The following is a 27485-nucleotide window of genomic DNA, read 5'->3' as shown; positions in this document are numbered from 1 at the left end:
CTACACGCGAGAGATGGATATCCACGAGATATTTTCGTCGTAGTCAACTCTTACTTATCCAGATGGGAGGAAGGGTTTGTGGTTGTCTTTTGTCTGCATCTCCGGTGGAACGATAAATCCACACCCACGCGGTGTAAACCGAGCTGAAGAAACTGCCACTGGTGGTAACCGGAATCGAGTGCGGTGTTCGCCATTTTGCGCTGGATATAAATCTGGATTAAATTAAATCGTCCGTTGAATCGCAATATCGATCGTCGTGTTTGCCGAGCTGTATTTGCATGCGTATCGAAAGGTTGGCGCTAAAGGAAGTTCCATGACAGCTGATATATTTCGATGATACAAAAACAGGACGCGTACATTTCGCGTACGCATTATTTAAGCGTGATATCATCTATTTCAAATCGGAATGCATAAGAAAAATCGATATAATATTTTCCAATTACAAATGCGTTCTTTTTTCAATTTATTTACTTTTTTTTTTTTTTTTTTTCAAAGCAATTTAGTTTTATCGAGACAATTCTTTTTTTTTAATATTTGCGTTTATAAATATTTTCTAAATATTAAATATTTAAATATGTATTATTTAAAGAAATTGAAAATTTTTTTAGATAGTAAAAGGTATTAAAATATTTTTTAAATAAATAAAAAAATTTCAATTAATTATCTTTTTAATTCTTCTCGACTTTTTGCACGCTGACCGATTGAATCTGTTCTCGAATTCGGTCGACGAAGCAGATGCGCGAGATTCCCGTTCGAAAACAATGGGGTCTGGATCGATGATGGGACGGGGAGAGAACGATCTCCATAGAAAAGGGGGCGGCACCCCGTAGAAGGCGATCGCGGGCCCCAATGGGGCCCCATCGTGCCCCCGAGACCGCGAAGAATCATCGAGTCGCTCGTAAAACCGCCAGTACCTTATTCCCTCTTTCTCTCTCTCTCTCTCTCTCTCTCTCTCTCTCTCTTTCTCTTTCTTTTCTTTTTCCATAGGTCCTTATATTTCTTCTTCTACTCGATACCATCTACGAACTCTCTCGCACGTACTCTTCATATTTTACCATTACCATATCAGGTTCTTCTCGATCCTCGCCGCACACTCTCTCTATATATATGTATATTCGGTTCCTTATTAAATATACCTATCTTACGTGGATTACACACGCACATCTGATTATCACGTGGATCGATCGAATCTTTCCTATGGGGTCGTAGCTTTCCTCACGACTTCGTACAATTGTCTTCGTAGTGGTTCCTACAGTCATTTATATCATATTTTTAAAATAAAAAATATCTACATTTTTTATCTACTTTAATATGTATTTTTATCGTTTGTAAATAATTATTTTTCCTTTGAGGATGGCCATGACACAATTTAATACACAGAATTGATTTTACGAACGCTCCTTGACGGACTTGGGAGGAGTTCGGTGACATTGTAATCAGGATGGAGGAGCCAGTTTTGCGAGTGTGCGCACAACTGTTTTTTTTAATTAGATCTGATATGCGATATGATTCAGAGATTCGTAATGTTGAAACGGGTCGAGATCTTCAGGTCGATTCGTAAAGCAGGTTTCTAGTTGGACTTCTTCCGCTTTCCAGTTATATAAAGAGACATCAGTTGTCTTTCTGATTTCATCTCGTCAGCTTTTTATCTCCTTACAGATGTCTTCGTTGGTAATATTTTTTTTTTTTTTTTAAGGAATCAGTCTAATAACCGTGAAATTTTTTGATTTGTGAAAGGTAATGTAAAAAGACAATATCAGTAATTTAATGAAAAGATTAATATGTGCTTATTTCGCACATAATAAAATCTGCAATTTTATATTTCACTTTTTTACATTAATCTATTATATTGTATATTTTGTTGATCTATAATTTTTTTATTGAAGTTGCAACGAATTTTTTTTTTTTTTGCCTCGCGATGATAAACTCTTATGTTAATGTGTTGCAAGATTTAATTATTTTTTGTCTATTTTTCTTGATTCGCTTTTAATCCATCCTTACATTTTGTTTTTTTGATAATATTTAGTCTTTTATTAAAAGCATTTTTGAATTAAAAAAATCTTTGAAATTTGAATTTATAAGTATTTTTACACTAAAAAAGTAATTAAAATGTCGAAAGTGATAAGCTTATATATTATATTGTATTATAATATATTAAATAATATATATATAATATATATAATATATATAATATATTAAATATATAATATATTATATAAATATATTATATAATATATTATATAATATATTATATAAATATATAATATATAATATATTAAATAGAATAATAAATAGAATAAAAAATAATTAAAAACAGACTAATTTAAAAATAAAATTAATATATTATATAGCATATTAGTACATTATTATATTTTGAAATAAAGTATAATAATATACAAATTTTTTAGAAAATTTCTATACCGTGACCATAAAAATTTTGCGGTAACACCATGCATACAGCAATTTCTCGATCGCTCTTGTAGTCTCACTGAACTTGCATCTGAAAACCGCAAACCGCGCGCGACGATCGACATGTTTGCGCGTGTGATGTGTGTGCATGCGTCTTTCTGCCTGCATGCATCGACGAATGTGCATGGTCCACGCATATATCCGCGGCATGCACGCGTCGAACGCGCGAGGGGAGAGAGGGCTCGCCGTACTTACGCGGGGCGATGCGCGGGGGCAGGAGGAGAGGCGCGTTGTTTCTCCGAGAGGTCATCCCGGTAGAAGTCGCTTGACCTCTGACCACGGCGCCTTCGTGTTCCCATAAATGTGACCACGGGGTTTACTTTATGTCTCGCCTCCCTCGGAACGCGCACACCCCGCATCAATTATATTTATATGTAAATTCGAACCTAATCGGTTTTTAATAAGGATCCAAGCGTATGTGTGTGCGACAATTTTTTTCTTTTTCTTTTCATTTATTAAAAGGAAAATTAATTTTAATAATTTATTAATAATTTCTAATCGGACATTTATCGGTATATTTTTTGTTATCGCCTTTAATTATTTATTTTTCAAACTTAATTGACATATCAATGACGACACTTCAATGAAAACATATTGTCTAAAGCGAAGTGACAGAAAATGGTCATGGAAAAGAATGAAAAAAATAAGGAAAAGGGATAAAGAGAACGCCGGTACACCTGCGTGGTCATAAACTTGTCGAAGTGACGTAGCAGAGCGTAATGGCAGGAGAGAGCGTTGCCTTGCCCTTGATTGCGACGATAAAACTTTCCCCGTCTTTCCTCGAGTGTGTACCCCCCCTCCCCCCCTCCCTCCTTCTCCTGTTACTTCATCTTTCCGACACTCTGCGACTTTATGCATTTTGTTTTTGCAAGTTCATCTTCAGTCTTCAGTTAAGTAATTCTGTCTTTTATCCCATGATATCGATCAGTTAAAACTAATAAAGATAATTTTCTAAAATTCTTTCACAAATTCTATGTAACGAGTTATATAAAATTCTAAATTAATATATTATTTTAAATACTAAAAATATAATTAATAAAATATTTAAAGATATAAATATTTAATATTTTCTAATAAATACAATCATTATTGAAAGTTGATTTTAATAAATTATTTTTATAATATTTATTTAATAAATTATTTATTTATTTGTTTAATAAATTATTTATTTATTTATTTAATAAATTATTTATCTATTTATTTAATAAATTATTTATTTACAACAAATTATAAATAATTTTGAGAATAAATTTTTTCGCGCATGGAGAATTAAATATTCTCTAAAATTTATTGAAATCTATTTAGAAATCTCTCTATGGCACTCTAAATTTTTATATTTGATATGAATGAAAAGAACAAATCACTTCTGTCTCGCGAACAGAGTAACGCCAACGTGACGATAGAGACGATTATGATAATTGCGATTGTTGACACGCGATTAAGCAACGTTAAATTAAATTGCAATTGCATTCTCTTTGCTCACTCTTTCGTTCCGCCTTGTCATATAAATAGAAATGCAAATAAAAGTGCTTCTCTCTCTATTTTTTTTAAACAATATTTAATATACTTACATATGTATTTAAATTATTATTCAATATAAGTTGAGCACTTTTATTTTTAGAAATTTTAATAAAATAATTTTTAAATATTAACATCCAATCTCTTAACTCTCTGTCATATAATAAAATTATAAGATTCGTTTAAAATCAGTATGGATAATATTTTAATACATTTCATAAATCAAGCAGAAAACCGAGTCTGTCTCCCTAATTGCCTTTATTAAAATTAGAGTGATATTTGATATTTTTCATGTCATTTTATTTCTCCCTTTGCCCCCCCCCCCTCCCGATTTGTTTTTTTAATATCTCATTGTGCGTCGGTCTATCTTATATCTAACGTCGAGAACATTCAAGATGCCATTAAAACGGCGTATCGCGTGTCGGGCAATCTCACTTCTCTCTCCCATCGCGAGATCATTCTCGAAAGAGGATTACTCGTGACTTCCTTCCTCCTCGGGCGGCAGCACTTTGCGCTCGTCTTCTTTCCTTTCGTGTCTATCGCCCTCGTCTCATCGCGCGGCATGCCATTATTATACCTCCTTATGACAACGGCGTCGTTTCAGGAATGTAAGAATCTTGCGGAATAAATAAAGTAAAAAAAAAAGACGCGTTAAAAAAATTTTTTTTGTTTTTTTTTTGTTTAACTGTCAAACTACTGTCAAACTTCTCTCCACGAGATATATCGCAGACAGAGAGGATGATTCAAGGATTTGACTCATTTTCATCGTATGTCTATCTCAATTTGTAATTATTAGGAAAGAGAAAAGGAATAGAGGAATAAATGTAACATACATATAATTTTTTTACAGGCTTACGTTTCGTGGAAACGATTACCGATGAAAATTTAGAGTGGGTGTAACGGTTTCTTGAAATCTCCATAATACATAATGAAACGAGATTCCGCCGGGAAGATTAACTTCCACTCTGCATATATACCGTGCCTCACAAAACACGGTCCAGCGTAAAATGCCCCGTCTCTTTTTCGCGTAATTTCATTATTTGGCGATGTACAAGATAGGAGTCGTTAGCTAGACCGGTTAGAGGAGCATGAGGGAATAAACCGCGAACGGTGTATCGTGGAAAAGGGAATGAGGGGAGGAGGAAGAGGAAAACCCGATCCCCTTCGGCGTATATGCACTCGCACACGTTCGGCAAGGAAGGAGAAGGAAGTCGCGCAAAAGATTACGGGAGAACATGTGCACGAGCGCATCTCGAACGATGATCCGGCATTTCGATATCGTCCCCCTGAACGTGACCGCGCATTGCGATGCCTAACATATCCGTGCTTTCCGGAAGAAACTAATAGTCGATAATTAAATCGAGAGATCGACGCAGCGTCCGCTTCGTAAACAAGATGAAATTTGCCTACGTGCAAGTCTTTAGGTAGAGTAATAGTGCTAATTACGAGAATAAAAATGATATGTCGTTTTTGAGTAGAGTTTTTTCTTCGCAAAATTATATAATAAATAAAAATAAATATAATAATAATTAAAATTATTAATAATATATAATTAAAATTAGATAATATATAATATATAATAAATAATAATATATAATAAAATATATTTTATTAATTGTTTAAATATATAATTTAAATATAATATAGATATTATTTATTTTTATCGTTTAATGTCTAGGAAGTAATAACGGTAGAGAACTCGAATTTTGCAAATATAAACGATAACACGTACATCTACCGAGTAGTTTTCAACGATAAATGCGACATGATAAATGGACCCGGCCTTACTTGGATGCTCTTCCGCGTTACAAGCTTCGCTCGAAAGAGAAATCTATAATATCCCGCGACGTTATCGCGTATTCGCAAGAACCGAGGAAATTTGCAAAAATTTTATGATTATAAAACTGACGTTTTGATATAAAATAATCGATTTTTTTTACCGAGATAATCGATTTATTAAATAAAAATTTTACTCATTTTTTGCTCCTGAGAAAATATGTAAATCGATATGTCATCGTTCTGTCAAACGAGTTGAATTAGATCACGCGGTGATCAGCTGTTTCCTGTCAAAAGTCGTCGAGTCCGGTCATCGCTCGAGAGATTCGGTTCTCGCTCAGGAACGATCGCGAGGTTTCGAACTACACGAGACAGAGCCACAGCGTATAATCGCTAATGAGCTAATTACCGATTTAATCTGGAGTAACTTAGTTACGCGAGCGCGTCGCGAGGCCTGTGGGAAGGCGATCCTTACAATCGGCGAGCAGAAACCTAATGCATGAGAAGTATTCGGCACCGTCGCTAATTGGCGGAGTGTGAAAAATGTTACGACGATAATGGTAGAAAAAGGTTGAGGACTGCGAAACAATCGCGCTTCATTGAATGAACGTTATGGTTTCTTCAACGTCTTTCTGACAGATTCTTCCCAGGATGATTAACGGGAAGCTTTCGTACGCGTGAAAGTTTTATCTTGCAAAAATGAAGAGCGCATTAGGCGACGAGCGTGATTAATTTCTTAATCAACTTTCCTCCGTTCATGGTATAACATTCAGATCCGCGTGATTATACAATGAGAGGAAAGATTAATTGATGCTTTGTTTTTATATTTTTTTGCTAATCTAAGATTTTTATTCCGAAAGTTTTTCTTAAGGAAATGTAAAGGATTTCTTATGAGTAGATTTCAATCGATTAATTTCTGGTACAGTTTTTCTTTTAATTCACGTACGATAAGATATTATGATTGAACACGTTATTGAAAAAAGTGATCGTTAGCGAAGATAAATGATAATTTTTTTCTCGATTCGTAATTTAAAGATTTAATCGTCAGTGATTCAGGTCGAAATTCCGCTAGATTCTGACATATACATTTTCGCAAACGGGGGGAAAAATACCGATACAGATTCACCGTATCTCACTCGTTAGAGAAAGATCATAATTACTCATCCTATGACTCGACTAATTAACGAAGCCGCTGTCAAAGAGATACGCGCTAACGAATAATTAGCGATAATTACGCGTGCTTGCGAACGAGTTAATTCACACGATCGCATTATGATCAATAGCTCGCGTCCTCATAATAGATTTATGCTTTACATTGAAGCTCAATTCAATTCTCTCTCGCTACGAGCTAATTACAACACTGAAAATTTTAATTAAGAAAAATTATTTTTCGATAAATACACGTATATACACGGTGTCCCATTTTAATTTTTACACCGTAATATCTGTATTTTTTATCGATCTATTTCTCTCTCAAATTAATTGTTTTTATATTATTGTATATACAGGGTGTCCCATTTTAACTTTTACACCATATCTGTATTTTTCATCGATGTATTTTTCTCTCAAATTAATTGTTCCTACATTTTTTTATTCTTTATAAGCGAGCGGTTTATCTCCTCGTCAAATGAAATATTTCGTTCACGTCGGAGACTTCGTCATCGTTCATCTCGGTAATTATTCTCGTATTTACAAATCCAGGAAACGAGCTCGCTTGACGAACTTCTCATATATGGTCAAATTTCTCGGGTGGACACTTGTCATTCTGACTCAACCTCGCGAGCAATGAGTCAATGGTCGTCTGAAATCGGTTCAGTCGCGAATTCTCCTCCTTATTGTCGCCTGTCTGCCCCCTTGATGCTATTAAGGCGCTCTCGTCGCCGAGATATTTGACCCTCCCTGCCCCCGCGAGCTTAATGGCAATTATCGCTACCGTTAAAATGCATCCTCACGTGCGTCGTCCCGTGCATTGCATAACGTGTGGCGAGATATCGCGTCGTCGTGTCTCGCTTTATACGAGCCAGCGGCTGCTTATTAAAAGCAGAACTGAAGAGAGAGGCTGGGCAGGAGCGCGATGGTGGACGCGCAGCGAGGGTGTATGAAGCGAGATAAGAGGAAAAACGCGGGGAGTCTCTCTCTCTCTTTCTCTCGGCACCGCATCTAATTGGAACACGATTCTGACCCCGAAACCCAAGATAAGGGAATATTCCAGCTTCGAGAACCTGTTCCTCTGCTCTCCTGCGTTTTGTTTATTTTAAGAAAAGTTGACAAAAATGAAGGAATGATCGGCGAATAATTTTATTAACGGGTGTGTTATAATATTACATTATTTTACATTCTGATATTTGCGTATAATTTAAAATAAATTTAATACATGTATATAAATAAAATAAATAAATATATATATATATATATATATATATATATATATATATATAAAATTTACATTTTTTTTTTTATTGATACATTATAAATAAAACTTGTGAATTTTTGTTTTAATAAAATAAATAATAAAATAAAGCACAGATATATATTTTTATATCTTGCATATTATCAGATTATTAAAAAAAAAAGAGAAAATAAAATAAAAAAAAATAAAATTAAATAAAAATAAAAAAAAATAAATAAATGGACATATGTATAATAGACGTGTACATTATTATAATTCAAACCGGTCAAGACTGGTTTGAACCTTGTTAAGAACTCCGTATAATTCTTTCACATGCGAATCATCCTTCGAAGGCTCGATCGAAGCTGAAATATCGCCTGTAATTGACGCATCACCTCGCGTAGGTGTTCTTCGTCATCTACTTCATCTCTCTTTCTCTCTCGCGATTTTATTCAAAGCGCGATCTTTCTTCCTCTTCTATCCCCTTGATGTCCGCAACGCTTTTGATCCTCTCGAAAAATTTCCGCGAATTTTATCCTGCGTTGAGATATCATCTGATAACCTGCGGCGAATCGAAATCTCTTCGAAATACGGGATATAGTCATGATGAAAGAAAGATAGATAAGATTGTGATGTTGCTGATAAATGACAAGAAAAACTCTATTTCAAAATACATGAATTATATATTTAATTTATATTACAAGTGATTCTAATAGTCTGTGAATTTCAATATAGATGACAGAGTATTTTTTTTTTTTTTTTGAAAGGATATTTTTATCAAAAAATTTATTTATATATCTCACTTTGATTACTTAGTTTTTTGATAGCCTTTAGTGCGTAGAGCTTCAATTATTTCTGATCGTTAAATTTCATATTATTCTTCCAATTTTTTTTGTCCCCTAACAAATACAGTGTGCTAAAAGTCATAAGGGGAGAATATTATCGCGACGATCGCAGAGCGAATCGATAAATCGGTCTCCATTCGTGAAAAGAGATAACAGCTACATTCGTGAATCCTCTCCTCACAATATAGCTCATCAAAAAGCTTTGTCGTGGCAGCTCGCGGCTCTCTTCGCGGTGGAAAGACGCGAGGAAAAAAAAAAGATCCAGCGCCTCAAACGCGAAGACAGACAGAGAGAGAGAGAACGGGAGAGGTGGAGGAGGAAGAAGAATAGCCTCGTTAGTACCTCTCTCTCTCTCTCTCTCTCGAGCCGGTCGGTCGAGAATCAGTATGCAGATGCGCGCGCGGGAGAATGCACTTATTAATTTTAATCGGTGCTAGCCGGTGAGGCGAGATAGCGCGCGTGGGCGTCGGTAGCGTGGAAGCGCGAAAGAGACGGGGGAGGGGGAGTGGGGAGGGGAGGTAGAAGGAACGAGCGCGCGCGAGAACGTGAAAGCTCCTTTCAATTTCTATCTCCGAGCCGCGTCCACCTCCCTCTCCTCTCTCTCTCTCTCTCTCTCTCTCTCTCTCTCTCTCTCTCTTCTTCTCTCCCAGCGTCTCGTCGTTGATGGAATTTCTCGGCCTGCGCGAGTAACGGTGCCTTGAAACCCACGCATCCCCCTCTCCCGCTGCACGTCGGAGCGTGCAGCGGGGGATGCTGCGAGGCGGAGATCGCGCGCACGTAATTGAGGAGCCTGCGTCGGGATGGTGTCGTTTGGCTATAAAGTTACGCCGCTTATATCCGCGTATTGCCCACGCGGCAATTGCCGCACGCGCATACATATGTATATACGTTTCCGGAATAGATAGCGGAATGGGCAAATTGATATGAACTACGTACGCGCTCGCGTACATACATCCGGGGATTTTTTCTTTTTTTTTTTTTGTTTTTGTTTCTTTTTAATTTCTCTGTTTTTGATAATGTTGCTCTAATAGTGGCGCCGATGAGCCGAGTCGTGAATTATGTATTTAAAATATATGATAAATATATACGTATCTCCGTTTATATATTTAATGTCTCTATAATAAAATGTTAAATATTAAGTATACTTTTTTATTTTAATTTTTAATTAAAATTAAAATTTTTAAAAATGAAAATGTTATGCAAGGTAAAAAATTTCCTTTTAGTAAAAGCCATTCCTTTATTTATTTATATTTTTATTTTTTCAGTACATTTTTAAATCATGCATTTGAAACTTAAATAGTTTTCTTTTTTTTTTTTGTATGAATGGAAAACATGTTAGAAAACGCGTAAAAAAACTTATTTCAGAAAATGGCAGACAAAAATCTTTAAAATATTCTCTTTATCTGGAATTTCGAACAAAAATATCTGGGAGATTAAGAAATTTTTAGGGAAGTTTTTTTTACAAGATTTAAGTAGACACCCTGTCACCCGGTATATGATATTGCATCTTATGGACTCTAATTTAAGATCTGATTTTTTTCTAACGAAAATGATGAAGGAAAAAAATGTTCTCGCTGGATTGCTATTTTTCATAACAAATAGGCTATATATTTTAATCCCTAAGCTACAAATCTTTTTATTTATTTGCATATTTATTTATTTATTTATTTATTTATATGCACAACGGACGCTATAAAGTATAGGAATAACGATAAGTAATAATGATAACGAGAAAAATGAGACAGATGATAATCTTATAACAATTTAATAATAATTTATATAAAAAGTGTGCGCAAAAATATTATTCTTTTCAATAATGTTAAAATCGAGTAATATATTTGATACCATTTCTACTCAAATTATCTCATTTGACAGCTCATAATTAAAATAGCGGATATACCCGCAGTAATTAAATTTATTGCGGCGATTGACATGCAATAGCGAGATGCAAATATTGTTCGCTGCAAAGAGAAAGAGAAAGAGAGAGAAAGGAAGAAGAGGGAGAGGAGGAAAGAGCGAGCTTTAACCGTTGAAGATTACATCTGCGGATGGCGCGTTTGCCTTCCGCGGTTAAGTGCACTTTTAAAGAGCGATTTCTATCTCCTTTAATTACCGTGCCTTTTTCGCTTTCCTGTCGGAGGAACGAGGATAGGAGTTGAAGTAAGAACGGCCTCTCGCTCTCGGCAGATCGACTCGCGGCGGATAAACCGTGTTTACGATCCTTCTTACGTACGACTTTTCTGTTCCTCGATCTTTATATTGGATTTACATACTCGCGGAATACCATGTTCTCGTGGTCATTGCAACCGGTCTCTATATTTATCTCGGGACTAGATGAAGTTTTAAATACGATCTTACGCTAACCTCGCCTTTTATGTGTGCGAACACAATATTTATATTTTATTTTCTATTATATTTTATTTTATTTTATTTTTTTCTTGTCACTCTGATTCTCACAAATTTATTCAAATTTTTATTATTTATATAAATTTATTGAATATTTTTATTAAATACGTTTTTATATAGTTATTATCGGTATTTATGAATCATATTTATAAATCATATAAAAAGATTTGTTACATCTGAAATTTATTATTATTGTTTTGTCAAAAATGATTTGATCGGAAATATTGAAAGTGAGAGCCGATTATAGATTATTAAATTATTATATGCATATTTATTTGTATCCCTCTGAGTACAGCGTTAAGTATTTGGAAATAAAGCACGGAAATAAATTTGTTTGCACGTAATAAATATAGTTTATAGGAAATTCATAATAATTATTTTTTTATTATCGTTCTACCTTATTATTTCATACGCTTATATCGTAAAATATTTTGTAATTGCGTGCAATTAATATCGAAAGGTATAGGTTAATAAATTGTATTTTTATTTAAATTATTAAATAATAAATCTTTTTTTTTTTTGACAAATCAAATTCACATCTATTGATCTCATTTCATTTATTTTTCTGCAAGAAACTAAGTACTTCGTAATTTTTGCATCATAATTAATTAATAATATTTAATAATTTTGGAATAAAAATATGTAAAATGTACACTTGCAAAAATTTGTGAAATAATGCTATTTTATTCTCCATTTCATTTTGAAAGTATATATATTTTTTTTTTTTTTTAATTTTATGAAGATATTTTGTTGCTATTTTTTTTTAATTGCTCAGCAAATATTAATCGAGAAAAAAAATTTTTATTTTTATTTTTCCTAGCGTCCTTTGGACATAGTATTCAGTTAATAAAAGTATTTTAATTAATAAGTAATGAATTTGTATGTTTATGATTTGCATTTTTTATTAATGACAAGTGAATAAATTCGAAAAAAGACACGAGAAGTATCGATTTTTATATTATATGTTAATTACATGATAACAAAATATTATCGCGCATATTTTTCTTTATTACTGTAGCAATAATATTGCATTTCGTATTAAACACATATATGATTATATAATGTATTAAGGAATTATTCTGAGACGTAGTCGCGAAGCAGTTCCTCGAATATACACATAGGTATATTTGTACACAATACACTCAGGAATTTCTGTTTTTGCGAGCTTCTGAAGGTGAGAATTTGCCTATAGCTGCTGTTTTTCACACATCGTGTGAATCGCTGATTGGCGGTCCTTCGATCGTTCGATCGACATTACCAATCGTAACGATCGCTTATCGGCGGCTCAATTTGGAGAACCGCGACGCGGAACCGTCGTTACGTCAGAGCGAGAGAAGCGCCCGTGGAGAGCTGATAACGAGACAGCTTCGCGATAAATTAGATTGATTATTGCGTAGTTCGAAGTCTACCTCTCCTCCAAGTACGCGATCGCGAATCAGCTGATTATTTGATTCGCTTCCTTCTTCTCGGGGCATTACGTTCCGAAAATTATCGCGGATAGTTTTTTTGAGAACTCGGTGAGACTGCAGACAGATTTTCTCGTGCCTCTTGGCGAAGGAAGAAAGTCATCCCCTATTTTGTCGACGACGACGTCTACGATGCTGAGGAGGTCTATGAGGAACGAAGCCACCGATCGTCTTCACCAAACGATGAGTAGATTTTGTAAAATTGAATCTCTCGTCTTGTAATAAGTTATAATTATTTAGAGCTGGAGGATTTTTGCAATACGTTCGAGTCACTAATAACAACGTACTCACAAATATTCTATTTTTAGTTTATTTTATTATATTTATTTTATTTTATTTTACCTTTAATTTTCTTATTATTTGAATATTTTTTCTTACTTGATTATTTAATTCTAATTACGAGTTTGCGTGGCAGTTGTTAAATGAGTCCGATGATAAGCGCTCGCTCATATTCATTCTTTCCTTAGTTTTCCGGGGTGTGTGAAGTTGGCACCCCTATGTTACGATACCATAGTTCTGTTTAGAGTTCTGAATTATTTAGAACAAAAGAAAGAGTTCTTGATAATTTTTATAAAGAGTTCTGTCCATTATAACAATAAAAGCAGAGTTTGAAAAATAGGGGTGCCAACTTCACGTTTTTGGACATATCAAAATTAAATAGTTCTGAGCATAGTTCTGATGTTTTTTTGAATAGTTATATAGTTCCTAATACTTTTTTGCAAGAGTTCTGCAGTTTTTAGTTTTAAAAATTGACTTCAAACATCAGAGGTATATTTTCGAAATTTCGAGTTCTGATCAAAAATATCGAAGTTCTGAATTATATTCGATAAAACAAATATAATCGCGAAAACCGCATGGTCTTAGCTACTATAGTTACCGAAATACGGATTTTTTAAAATTAATATACTTTTGTAAAAAATTTTGGAAATCTCGAGTTCCGACCGAAAACAGCAGAGTTCTAAATTACATTCGATAAGACAAATACAATCATGAAAACCGCATGATTTTAGCTATTTTAGTTACCGAAATATCGATTTTTTAAAATTAATATACTTTTGTAAAAAAATTTTGGAAATCTCGAGTTCCGACCGAAAACAGCAGAGTTCTAAATTATATTCGATAAGACAAATATAATCGTGAAAACCGCATGATCTTAGCTATTATAGTTACCGAAATATCGATTTTTTAAAATTAATATACTTTTGTAAAAAATTTTGGAAATCTCGAGTTCCGACCGAAAACAGCAGAGTTCTAAATTACATTCGATAAGACAAATATAATCGCGAAAACCGCATGGTCCTAGCTATCATAATTACCAAAATAATGATTTTTTTAAATTAATTACTTTTATAAAATAAATTTAAAAATTACAAGTTCTGATCAAAAACGTCGGAGTTCTAAATTACATTCGATAAGACAAGTATAATCGCGAAAACCACATGATCTTAGCTATTATAGTTACCAAAATATCGATTTTTTAAAATTAATATACTTTTATAAAAAAATTTTGAAAATCACGAGTTCTGACTGAAAACAATAAAATTCTATATTACATTTAATAAGATAAGTATAATCGCGAAAACCGCATGGTCTTAATTATTATAATTGTCAAGATAGCGATTTTTTAAAATTAATATATTTTAACGAAAAATTGTAGTAAATACAAGTTCTAGTAAGAAATCTTATAATTCCGAACTATATTCGATAAAACAAGAAAGAAAAAAAGTACAGATTTTATAACTCTATTATTTTATCATAACATAGTTTCTTAGATATCGCGTTTTAACTATACTTTATATACAATATATATATATTGAAAATTTCTATTTCTGATAAAAAATGATAGAGTTCCGAATCAATGTTAGATGAATCAGGAAAAATAAATATTTTATATCCATTTCTAAAAAAAATGTTTAACGAGTCAAAGTGTTAGAAAAAATTTCAAAAGAATACATAAGATGTTGTCTGATTTGACTTAAATAAAGACAATTAAATATTAATGCTTCAATATACTAAATTATTAATTTTAAGTTTTTCTGCTCTTCTTTCTCTCAAATATCAATTAATAACTGGTTATAAAGAAAAATATTGATAGCTAGGACTAATTATGATAGCTAGGACCATGCGGTTTTCGCGATTATATTTGTCTTATCGAATGTAATTTAGAACTCTGATGTTTTCGGTCGGAACTCGAGATTTCCAAAATTTTTTACAAAAGTATATTAATTTAAAAAATCGATATTTCGGTAACTGTAATAGCTAAGATCATGCGGTTTTCACGATTATATTTGTCTTATCGAATATAATTCAGAACTCTGCTGTTTTCGGTCGGAACTCGAGATTTCCAAAATTTTTTACAAAAGTATATTAATTTTAAAAAATCGATATTTCGGTAACTATAATAGCTAAAATCATGCGGTTTTCACGATTATATTTGTCTTATCGAATGTAATTTAGAACTCTGCTGTTTTCGGTCGGAACTCGAGATTTCCAAAATTTTTTACAAAAGTATATTAATTTTAAAAAATCGATATTTCGGTAACTATAATAGCTAAGATCATGCGGTTTTCACGATTATATTTGTCTTATCGAATATAATTCAGAACTCTGCTGTTTTCGGTCGGAACTCGAGATCTCCAAAATTTTTTTACAAAAGTATATTAATTTTAAAAAATCGATATTTCGGTAACTAAAATAGCTAAAATCATGCGGTTTTCATGATTATATTTGTCTTATCGAATGTAATTTAGAACTCTGCTGTTTTCGGTCGGAACTCGAGATTTCCAAAATTTTTTACAAAAGTATATTAATTTTAAAAAATCCGTATTTCGGTAACTATAGTAGCTAAGACCATGCGGTTTTCGCGATTATATTTGTTTTATCGAATATAATTCAGAACTTCGATATTTTTGATCAGAACTCGAAATTTCGAAAATATACCTCTGATGTTTGAAGTCAATTTTTAAAACTAAAAACTGCAGAACTCTTGCAAAAAAGTATTAGGAACTATATAACTATTCAAAAAAACATCAGAACTATGCTCAGAACTATTTAATTTTGATATGTCCAAAAACGTGAAGTTGCACCCCTATTTTTCAAACTCTGCTTTTATTGTTATAATGGACAGAACTCTTTATAAAAATTATCAAGAACTCTTTCTTTTGTTCTAAATAATTCAGAACTCTAAACAGAACTATGGTATCGTAACATAGGGGTGCCAACTTCACACACCCAGTTTTCCGTCGGTGAAAAGCGAGTATGTCTAGGAATTAAAAAAATTACACTGTCTGCATTCTTAGGTTGCTCTGACAAATCTTGATCGTCCAGTTAATCGCTGGGATCATATGCTTTCTACGGTCGAAATAATTACTTTATTACAGTGTGGCCTCTAACACGAGTATTATTCCGCGAAAGTATTATCCACGATATTACAGAAATATATTTTAGAGGCTGTGAAACACTTTACAATACTTCGTCAATATCGTAATAATCTTGTAAAAAACGTAAATTAACGAAAATATTTAAGGATATATTTTATAAGATTGAATGAAAAACTCAAAAAGTTTAAAGTTGATTTTTCGTAAATTATAAATTTTATTTAAATTATTAAATAATAAATCTTTTTTTTTTTTTTTTTGACAAATTAAATTCACATCCATTGATCTCATTTCATTTATTTTTCTGCAAGAAACTAAGTACTTCGTAATTTTTGCATCATAATTAATTAATAATATTTAATAATTTTGGAATAAAAATATGTAAAATGTACAATTGCAAAAATTTGTGAAATAATGCTATTTTATTCTCCATTTCATTTTGAAAGTGTATTTTTTTTTTTTTTTTTAATTTTATGAAGATATTTTGTTGCTATTTTTTTTAATTGCTCAGCAAATATTAATCGAGAAAAAAAATTTTTATTTTTATTTTTCCTAGCGTCCTTTGGACACTGCTTAAAACATTTAAACACCCGAATATTCTAAAGGCTGCATGCAATCTAATTTTTGATACACTTGTCAACGTTTTCATCTGTTCACGAATTTGAAAATTTTCATTATTTTGAAGTTTTTTATAAGGCTTGGTTGACTTTTTTTCAGATTTTTCAGATTGCTTCATCTGTTATCGTGTGATGTCCTCTTCAATTATGCAATCAATATTTTTGGCGTTACACGAAGTGTTATTCTGTAATTATTGTGTTGATGATTGCATTATGTTATTCACGAGATGCCGCAATCTTGATTCTATTTCTATATAAATTCTACTTTTTTATTTTTTTATTTTCATGGGTTTATATTTTGTATTGATTGCGTAATTTTAGCTGCTGATTTTTCTGATATGTGATTTATAAGAGCGCTACTAAAATAATTTTATTTTGTTGTGCGAAGCATATATTTTTAAGAGAAAAAAAATTAAAATTTACAATACATCATATCTATTTACATATCATTTTTTTTTATGAAATCCCAAATTTTCCTGATGAATTTTGTGCATTGTAGGGAATATTGCTGATGATTGCACTATTCTTTAGGAGATTCCGCAATCTTGGTTCTATTCCCATGAATTTTTCTACTTTTTTTTTATTTTTAGAGATTTGAGTTTTGTATCAGTGGTTGACTCTTTTCAGTTTTTCCTTAATTTCATCGTGCTTAATTTCAACGCTTGTTCATTAATTTGCTTTTGCAAATCCGCATTCTATTTTTATATAAACGTTTTATTTCTTCCCGATTCCGAAAATATTAAACTTTACATTTTTATGTAGAGTTTTTTTTTATGCATTTTTGTGTAAATATAATTATATTTATTATATTTCTTATATTTATTATTAAATATTTTATAATATTATTTCTGCATATTTCAAAGATTTCTCCTTCCATATTTTTATTTTTATTTTTATTATAAAACATTATATACAATAAGTCGAGCCTCGAATGGGGGATAATATTTTGATTTATGTCATGTAAATTTTTCATTGAACATGTCGTTAACGTTCGTGATGATTTATCTTTTCATTATTTTTTTTTTTTTTTCAAGCCTGTTCTTTATTTCTTCTTCTGTAATTTTAGCTCAAACATTGTCAAGACGCTGCAACATTTTTAAAATTAAAATTGAGTAAGTTGTTGATAACAATTGGTCATTCTTACATTCGCACGTCGAAAAACTCGTTAAGTACAGATCGCACTAATAAAGCGGAGATACTCGTTGGCGTTCATTCTTGTTGGCCATATATTGCTCAAGTAAACGAGTTTTATTGTAGTCACATTTCGTAGAATAAGTTTAATAAAGTAATTTAATAATAGGAAAAATTATAATTTAAGAAAATTATAATTTGGTGAAAATTCCATCAAAAACATATATAATTAAGTTTTATCAGCGAATCTTTTTTTTTTGCCAGGAATTATATATTGCCAGTGAAATCTACTGTTTTTCTTAGAATTGTTGATACGATATTGTATGTGGTACATATATAGTTTAAAAATAGTAACGAATAACATTTTTTTATCAATTCTTTTTACCAACCATGATATTTTGTGTGATCTAGGAATTCGTCAAATTGTCGAGATCTAGATATTGAAATTTGGGAAACTGTTGCTAACATATGTTACATGCAACAAGATAAAATTATTTTATTATTTTATTATTTTATTACGAATTATGAAGCATTATTTTGTTATAACTTAAACTAAAACATAAAGTTTGTATGAATATATATTTATACAATGTTGTTTTTAATAATATTTAATTTTTAATAAAATAAAAAAGTGGCTCTTTATATAAAAATATTCATTTATTTTATTATTACATTCAATTTTCATATTATTTATTTTTCTTGGTGAACGATAAAATATATATGTGATAAGAATGTTATTAAAATAATTTTATCTTGTTCTATATAATTTGAATTACAGTTCAGGAAAAATTTTCTATTTCAGTTGAATTATGTTATTTTTAGTATTTTTTTTTTATTTTTTTTATTTTTTTATTTTTTTTTTTTTTTAAATTAATATTTCTATTAATACATTTCATTATTATCCGGATCTAAAAATTCGATTTCAGTCCAGCAGTTATTTCTTTATCTTTATCTTTATTTACTGTTTCCTTAGCATGTTTACTTAATTCACAAAGGTATTTTCACGAATATTTTCGTTTATTTCATCACGATAATCAATTTGCTTATCTCATTCAAGATATATATAATTTTGTTTGTGAATTACATTTGATTGTAATTCACTCCTGATTGGCGAGAGATTTTTTTTTTAGAAAGATAATATTACTTTTTATACAAATTAAATTTAAATTACTGTGGGCAAAAAATATATTTAAATACACTAATAATAATATAAAATAATATATAATTTCAAAAAATTAGTACACCATTAATTTTTATAAAAAAGAAAACCCAAAAGATTCTTTTTTTTTTAATATGGATGTTTCGATCCTCTATTATATTAATTATTAATACAATACTAATTAAATATAAATATGATTTTCATGCATCAGAGGATATCGAAATTTAAATTCCCATTGAAATTAAACCAGTTTGAGGGAAGATTGCGAGAGAGCTGACACTCGCTGTTGTCGGCATTGAAAGAGAGAACGACGAAAATTTCTCACGCACGTATTTACGTGTGTGCGTGTCATGATGCGTAGCACTGAAGTTCTCTGTGTCCTTTGTGCTGATATACTCCAAAATGATAATAATTATTTCCTCAGGTGAAGCCGTTATTGGAGCCATTGTACACACGCACACACGCGTGAATACGAGCGGGCATTAATCACGGGCCGGGCCGACAGCGGCCACATAATGCGCCACGTAGATTTATTTATCATGCGCGAACGCGTAGGTCACCCGGTAAATGGCCACGGGCGGCGCCATTAGGGCCCTTTTGTGGGTGGAACCCACCTTCTCGCGCGCACTTTAAAGGGCACCCCCTTTTCCCTTAAAGCTCCGTCATTAATCGATCACCGCTGTCCAAGAAAGAGAGTGAGAGAGGGGAGGGGGGGGAGAAAGAAAGAAGAGGAGAGAAAAAAATCTCGATGCGCTTCCTTAAACGTCTTTTCTGACCGCGTCGCGGCACCAATAAAACGCCAGTGACACATGACGTCCTTTTACGATGTCATTGCTCAAATCACGCGTGACAAAGCGCAATTTGAATATTTTTTATTTCTTTTTTCTCTCTGTCGGAAGTTTCGCATTAATTGCAACCATAATCACGATCCTTTATGTGGCTGGAATTTAATTTTACGCTTTTGCAAAATGAAATGTGCTTGTTATATTTATACAATTTTTTAATTTTTGTTAATTTTTGTTTTAAAGTCTCACACGCGGTGTAAGGGGGACAAAAATTGGGCTCTCTTATTCCCAACCACGTGGATCCATAAATCATTCGCGGCCAAGGAGTTAAAAGTGACTTTGACTTTCGGGACCAATGTCCGATGTGGATCGGTCGCGTCAGCTTATAATAGGTTGCAAATTGAAAAAAAAACCGGTGGCGGAGAATTTTGCATAGACAGATCCGCCCTTCGTTTTCGCAGCCGTGAAACGAATCCACGCCTACCTCCAAGCCCGAGAAGAGACCTTCGCGCACCTTATTAAGGGTAGGACGCTCCTTCCGCCGCGATCGCCAAAACGACCATCTCGAGCCTCCTTCGTGTTTCTTCTTCGCGAAGAGGAGGAAGAGGAGGAGGACGCTTGGCCGAGAAGGTGCCTTGAAACGTAAAAGGGCGCGGCGGTTCCTATGCAAATTTATGCGGAGTGCATCTCTCTCTCTCTCTCTCTCTCTCTCTCGACGACAATTCGGTGCTCTTAGACTATTAGGTTATCGGATATGGGGCGGCTCAATCCTTAAAAAGGGAGAGTGGCGAATCGATATTCATTTTTTCTTTTATTTATTCGATGTGACCCGACATTAAGAAATTATTTGATTTTTTTCTGTGTAAGTAAAGTCTTAGGTAAAGATATTTTTATAAGGAATTTGCAAACTGATATCAATCAGAAGTGTAATTAATTCTCCAGATTAAATTAAAACGGCAAAATGTAAATAAAAGAAAAAGATAGAAATATATTTTTCATTATTTAAATTAATTATTCTTTCATCCACTAGAAATATTATATTAAAATTGAATTATTCAACGTTATGTAAGTTTTATTTCAAGAAAACGAGAGAGAGAGAGAGAGAGAGAGAGAGAGAGAGAGAGAGAGAGAGAGAGAGAGAGACAGAGTTAACGCTATTCAGACATTCGGCGGAGAATCAAACCCGCGTTTGTGCAACGCGAATCGATAATGACTTTTGCACCAGACAGAGATAGGTTGTCATGACGCAGCAACGAGAGGAGGCAAGGTGAATAGATCAGTGGGTGTCTTCGCATTCGATAGGGCGTCTCACGCACTTCATCTCTGTCAAAGGAACCATTGATTCTACATCGATCCCCGTTGCGCGTACATCTCCAGATCTTACCTTCGTATTAATAATCGTCATCGAGCCGTGCATAATGTCCGCGATTATGACCGATTCGAACGAAAAGCATTAATCTAAGCCTGACAATGGAATTAATCAAATTTTAAATGGCTGTTTATTTATTTTTTTTTATTTTTTTTATTTTTTTTAAATTTTTTTAATTTTTTATTATTTTTTTATTATTTTTTCATTTATTTACTTAATATTTAATTAATTATTTATTAATTAATTTTATATTAATTAGAAAGCAAAATGAAATACAAGAATTTTCAATCCTCTCGAAAGAGGATTTTTCTATCTTAATTTATTACTATTTTTTTATATATATAAAATGCAATAATTATTTAATTATTTAATTTCCTCAAAATAATATTTCATATCGAATGCACATCAAATGTCAATTTTACTCAAAGTATCGAATTGATCTAACGGTACGTTGAATGAGTAAGGAATTTACATGATATAAATCAGCTGAAATTCGCATAAGAGATGCGTGATATATTGATGAAATGAGGGAGATTATTAAAGAGCGAGCGCCAAGGGAGAAAGAAGGATTTTCGAAGACAATTTCCGGTCGATTCGTCTCGCTTTTTCGCCCTCGCTCTGTCGAGGGAGAAGATGCCGACCTCTCGCGGCCTCGGGCGCGGGGTGGGGAGGGTGAGGGGCGAGGGGGCGGGGGAAGGAGAAGACAAGGTTCGGTCGTATATACGTACCTAAGATGGGGTTTGCCTTAGAACAAAGTGGTTTTTGTTCGGTCGCCGAGCGAGTTGTGCGAGTCACGGCGGTTTTGTTGCCGCCGCCGCCTGGAGAAAAGATAGCGAGAGACAGGCGAGCAACAAGAGCAAAGACGCGCCACGCGTTGGAGGAGAACCTCTCCCTCCTCACTCCGCCTCCCTCTGAATCCTCCCACCTACATTCTACACGACCTTCGCGTGTATGCGTGCGTGTGCGTGCGACCGACCGACCGACCGACCCAGGCACCGAGCACCGAGAGAAATAACTCGAGGATTTATTGCTCCCTTTACGCAGTAACATCGTTACATATAAATATTTTCTTAATTAGCTATTCAAATTGTAATTGAAGGTCTACAAAATATTTGCAAGATATCTGTGTCTCCTGCTAGAAAAAGCGTACGAGAATTTTAGAAAATAGCCACGTGCATGAAATATTGTTTTAGGGAGATTGCTCGATCAACAATTATACATACATATATATATATGTGTGTTATAAAAAATAAAATAATACATAATATAATTATATATTATATATTATATTAAATAATATTATTAAATAATTATATCAAATATAATATTAAATAATTATATTAAATATATAATTGTTTTTCTATTTGTATTTCTATTTTATAAAATAATTTTACAGTTACTTAAAAAAAAAAAAAAAAAAAAAAAAAAAAAAAGAACAGAAAATTGGAACAAATCCTCAGATGATTTCTAATCCATTACATTTAAAACGAAAATGCCACGGCAAGTTTCCATTCGTTCACGTCGCCGATTATACTCGCTAATCGTGCGATCCTTAAGACTTCCTGGAGAATGTTATCTAATTTTTGTCTCCCTTTGCCGAGAGAGAGAGAGAGAGAGAGAGAGAGAGAGAGAGAGAGAGAGAGAGAGAGAGAGAGAGAGAGAAGCGGGCTCACCGAGTCCCGCTTATCCGCGATCTCTGAATCTCGCGTAATTGCTTACCGCCGTGTATCTCTCGGCCGCGTGCTCCGTTTCTTGTCCGGGGCAAGCGGTAACATGCAAATCGACAAGAAACAGATCAGGATCAATAGCCGCCCCGTGTACAGCACCACAGGCCGTGATCCTTATTCAGATAGTCCCGCGGCCCTTTTTACAGCTCGCTTTTTTTCGGATCTCTCAAGTTTGTTTGGTATTGAAACCGTGCGCGATAAAGTGCGTCTCTCATCTCGATCGACGAATATTTACTTACTTTTTACCAAGCGAATATAAATATTTTGGTCGGAAAAATATTTCTCGCTCTCTCTCTCTCCCTTGCGTTCATTTTCTTGCACATTTTATTCCCACCCTCTTGTTTTTTTTTTTTTCTTATCTGTTATTTGCGAGACAACAACTGTCGCTTTCGTGCTGCATAAAACCGCGAAACCGACCGAGCCGATCTCGCTTTAGGCGAAATTGTCGTTAGACACGTTGAAGCTGAGAGGAGAGAGCGAGAAGAGAGAGAGGGGGGGGGAGAGCCGCGATCGAGCATCGGAGAAAGGAAAGAGCCTGGTAGAGGCACGAAGTGGTGGGTCCCACCCACTAGCGGGCCCTCCGCACGGGACTCGTGACCACCTCGGGCTGATATGTCGAACCGAAACCCTACGTTTCTTCTCGGCTCACATCCCTCTCGCCTTTCCCACTCAGTTTCCTCTCATTCGTCGCTTCTATCTCTCTCGCGCTCTCTCCATCGATCGTCTTATGAGAACCGGGTGGTTCTTCTCTCTCTCTCTCTCTACCTCCTCGTCCTTTTTCCATCTTTTTTCCCGCAAGACTCTCACGAATACTCTTCCCATGATTTACTCGACCATCTCGAAAGAGAGGAGAGTCTATCGACCGTTCTCTCTTCCATTCTCTTTGTCTTTTCTCGTTCTTATCTCTCTCTCTCTCTCTCTCTCTTACTTCCACTTGTTTATCTCGATGGCGAAATCGCTTCTCGTCGCTTTCGACCGCGATCGAAGATGAAATGGCGTGTCGCCGTCACCGCCTCGATAATGCTTGCGTCCCATATGATTGATACGCGAGAAAAAATTGAAGCAGTCTTCAGCAATCTCATGTGAGATTGATAATTATCCCGCCGAGAGAGTCAGGGGACACTAAATAAAATAAAAGGGCGATAAAACGCCGTGAAGCACGAGTACGCGATGATTGACAAGATTGCTACGACGATTGATAAATTGCAAACTTTGGAAAATTAATTTCGTCCAAGAATTTTTATCCAGTTGCAATAATCAATTCATATAATACATATATCATTATAATATATTTGCCGAATCGCGTTATTCCTTAATTAGAATTATATAATCTATTAGAATCGTGTAGAAAGAGACACATGCTCGTAACTGAGTTGAAAAAAATTATTATTTTTTTATTAGCTAATCGAAGTTTATTTTTTTCTAAAGACACTCCATATGTAATGTCTATGTTTCGTATAAGATAATGATTTATTACTAATTTATTGTATTTTTTATTTATGGTTATTTTAATAAATTAATCTCAATTTCAATCTCTCACAGAAATTGATCGCAACGCGCTTTGTTTCCTTGTTTTCGTTTTTTCTTCCTTCTTTTTTTTTTCTTTTTGCACTTCTTTCCTTTTTAACAATAATATAATAAATAAAATTAATAATAACCCTTGCCAATCATACTTTCAATTAAGGACGCGCGCTCTCTCAGGCCGACGTTTGTCCGGGATCAGGGAGAGAAGTACTTCGTCAGGTTGTCATCGGGCCTCGTACAAGCCGCGTGCGCGTCACGAGGAAGGTCCTCATCGTCATTTTCGGCGCTCTTTGTCTTCCGCGCTTGCCTCGTATAAACTACCTTCGAAGCGACTCGGCCGAAGGCAGTTACGACAATTAGCCGCGGCATGCCCGAGGTTACCATGAGCGAGAGAAGACGTGTCGGCTCTTTAGAAAAGAAAGAAAGAAAAAAAAAAGAGAAACTTGACATACGTCAATTATCTCGCCGTCATTTTTTTATCCGCCCCCTTCCACACGCGCCTCTTCTTTTAAGTAATATTTGGTCCACGGACGGAAAGTCATCGGTGCAGGCTTAAAGTATCTTAAATGCGTGTGTCTCTGTCTTCATGAATTTCGTTATCATTCTCGATTTCACTGGGGTTTATCCAGTAGAATCGTAATGCTGTGATAGCTACAATTATATAAAAAAGAAGAAAGATTAAAGATTATTTACATAACTATCTCTCCCTTTCTCTCTTTCTCTTGATAATAATATATTAAATGTTTATAATAATATATAATATATAATAATATATAATATAATATATATAATATAATATATAATATATATAATAATAATATAAAAATATATATAAGCATAATCAGGACACTTTTTTAAAATGATATAATCATTTAGCTAAATATTGTTACAGGAATCATCTTAAGTAAATAAAAAGAAAGTTTCAATTTTTTCTTCAATACATTTGTATTGAATATACATAAAAAAAATGTATCTATTAATATTTTTTTGCATCAAGAGACGACACGCGTAGTGACCCGCGTCACGGGGAAGATACGGGGAAAATGTCATTTGGGAAATGTCATTTGCTCGAGTGAAATCTGAAATTTTTCCACGATCTTACATTATCCGCGCGTTGATAAAATCGGAGCGTTTTTTCCTTTCTTCGTGTGGCTTTATCCTCTTGGCAATTAAGAGGTTTAAGATTATCTGTCTACGTGCAATATTTATACGATACCGGCGCGGCAGCTCCGGGCTAATAGACGAAGAGAAGAGACGAGTCCCACCATGCTCTCTCTTCCTCTCTTCTTTTTTTTTTTCATCGGCTTCTTCATCCGCATCTTCCTCCTCGCATGCATCTTCATACTCTTTCTTCGACCCAACACACCGAACCTACACGCGAGGAGATAAAAGTGGAAGATGATCGACGCAGTAAATAAGGTATAGAATACGCATATGTAAATCATGAAGGGCGCACCCACGCCCCCTTGCTCAGCGACCTTTTCTCCCTTCCTCTTTTCCCTCCCTTTTCTTTTATCCTCGTCTTCCTTTCATTCTCCTTCTATCATCTATCCACCCGCGTTCTTCCCCATAAACCTCTTCTCCCAAAGTAAGGAGATGGTGGTTAAACGAGGAAGAAGAGGCGAAGGAGGCGAAGGAGGCGAACGGTGGAACAAGGAGAGGCAGGAGGGAAGAGGGGAGGGGAAAAGGACAACGGTGTGTGTACGAAGGCTCTGTTCTTCACACAATATATTCTTCACTCGCGTTCGTGTATAAGAGCGGAGTGCTCTTCAACTTCTCGTAGGCTCTTCAGTGCAGCGAGATAAAGCAACCGTGATACTGCACTCTCCTCATTTTCTGCCTCTGTCGTCTCCAACGTCCTCGTCCCTCTACCCTTTCCTTCGCATCCTTTCCCTCTCACCGCTCTTCTTTCTATCCGTGTCTCATGTTCTTCTCTCCACCCACTACACTTACATCTTGTACATGATGGACCTATGTTCGTTAGATCGTATCGTCATTTTGGGGGATGTCAAAGATTTTATTTAATCTCCGTCTTTGATTTTTCAATCACGAAAAGATCTTATATGAAATATAAAGAGAAAAAATTTGGTGCCCAATATGAGGCTTTTTCTTTAGAAGCAATCGAGCTACTTAAACTTGCAGTAGGCACTTCAGGACTCGTAATATCAGACTTATCAGAATTATCATCGATACATCGGTTGGACTAGGACTAGTTAACATGTCAATATTCACCAGATGTCTAATTTGTGTCATGTCCGCATTGTTACCCAGATTACTATTTTCCAGACTGGTCAGATTATTGATATCGTTATTGAAATCATTGTTTGAATGATGATGGTGGGGATCAGTAAGAGATATAGGACGGCGGATGCTTTCTCTGAACTGTATCCGGATTCTCCAATTTCTAGACGAGAATGATCCCCTTAGATGTTGTCCTCTATGTCAGCGTCACTCTCGTCTGACTTCGGAATGTTGTCATTATTTGTTTCCGTGGGTTTGTTCGAATCTTTTAAGGCATAATTCTTATGAGTCTCATGTCTTTTAATCTTTCGATTTTTTTCTAGCTGCCTTTCTTTCTTTTTTTAACTGCTTCCAAGACACGTCGAGAGCTTGATAATCGCTGATAGTTGCTGTGTGTTCATCAGAGGTTTCGATTTCACTATTCTTCCTTTTCAAGAAGGGAGGCTGTGCGGAGATGGTGCGCGTACCCCCGGGATCGCAATCGATTATTTCGCGGGGCCAATTATAACGGACTCTCGGAGGGCCCCGACCGGGGGTCCCTTACGGATACCGAGCAGCAACCTTGGCCGATCTCTTTTCTTCACTCGGAAACGGAACTTCCTTATCTTTTCGGGGAGCCAACTCCGCACGGTCCTGCACGCTGGCGCGAGGATCCCCTCATCCTCTCGCGCTTTGCGTCGTACGCG

At 34.3% G+C, this 27485-nt stretch overlaps 1 protein-coding gene across 3 annotated transcripts in view; it reads left to right on the top strand.

Annotated features, from left to right (window-relative positions):
* LOC126852713 (neurogenic locus Notch protein) overlaps positions 1–27485 on the top strand; it is a 259129-nt gene that overhangs the window by 124449 nt on the left and 107195 nt on the right. The window contains exon 1 of one of the 3 annotated variants that reach the window (XM_050597776.1): positions 12744–13056. The exons of the other annotated variants lie outside the window; for them this stretch is intronic. Coding sequence (XP_050453733.1) covers positions 13002–13056 — 55 coding nt within the window. The 5' untranslated portion in view covers positions 12744–13001. Of the gene's footprint in view, positions 1–12743; positions 13057–27485 lie in introns of those variants that run through there. 3 annotated transcript variants of the gene reach the window in all.

This window comes from Cataglyphis hispanica, chromosome 11 (genome assembly GCF_021464435.1).
Source record: "Cataglyphis hispanica isolate Lineage 1 chromosome 11, ULB_Chis1_1.0, whole genome shotgun sequence".
In the NCBI taxonomy this organism is placed as follows: Eukaryota; Metazoa; Arthropoda; class Insecta; order Hymenoptera; family Formicidae; genus Cataglyphis; species Cataglyphis hispanica.
The sequence above is the reverse complement of the archived record's forward strand: the minus strand, read 5'-3'. Positions and strand labels throughout refer to the sequence as shown.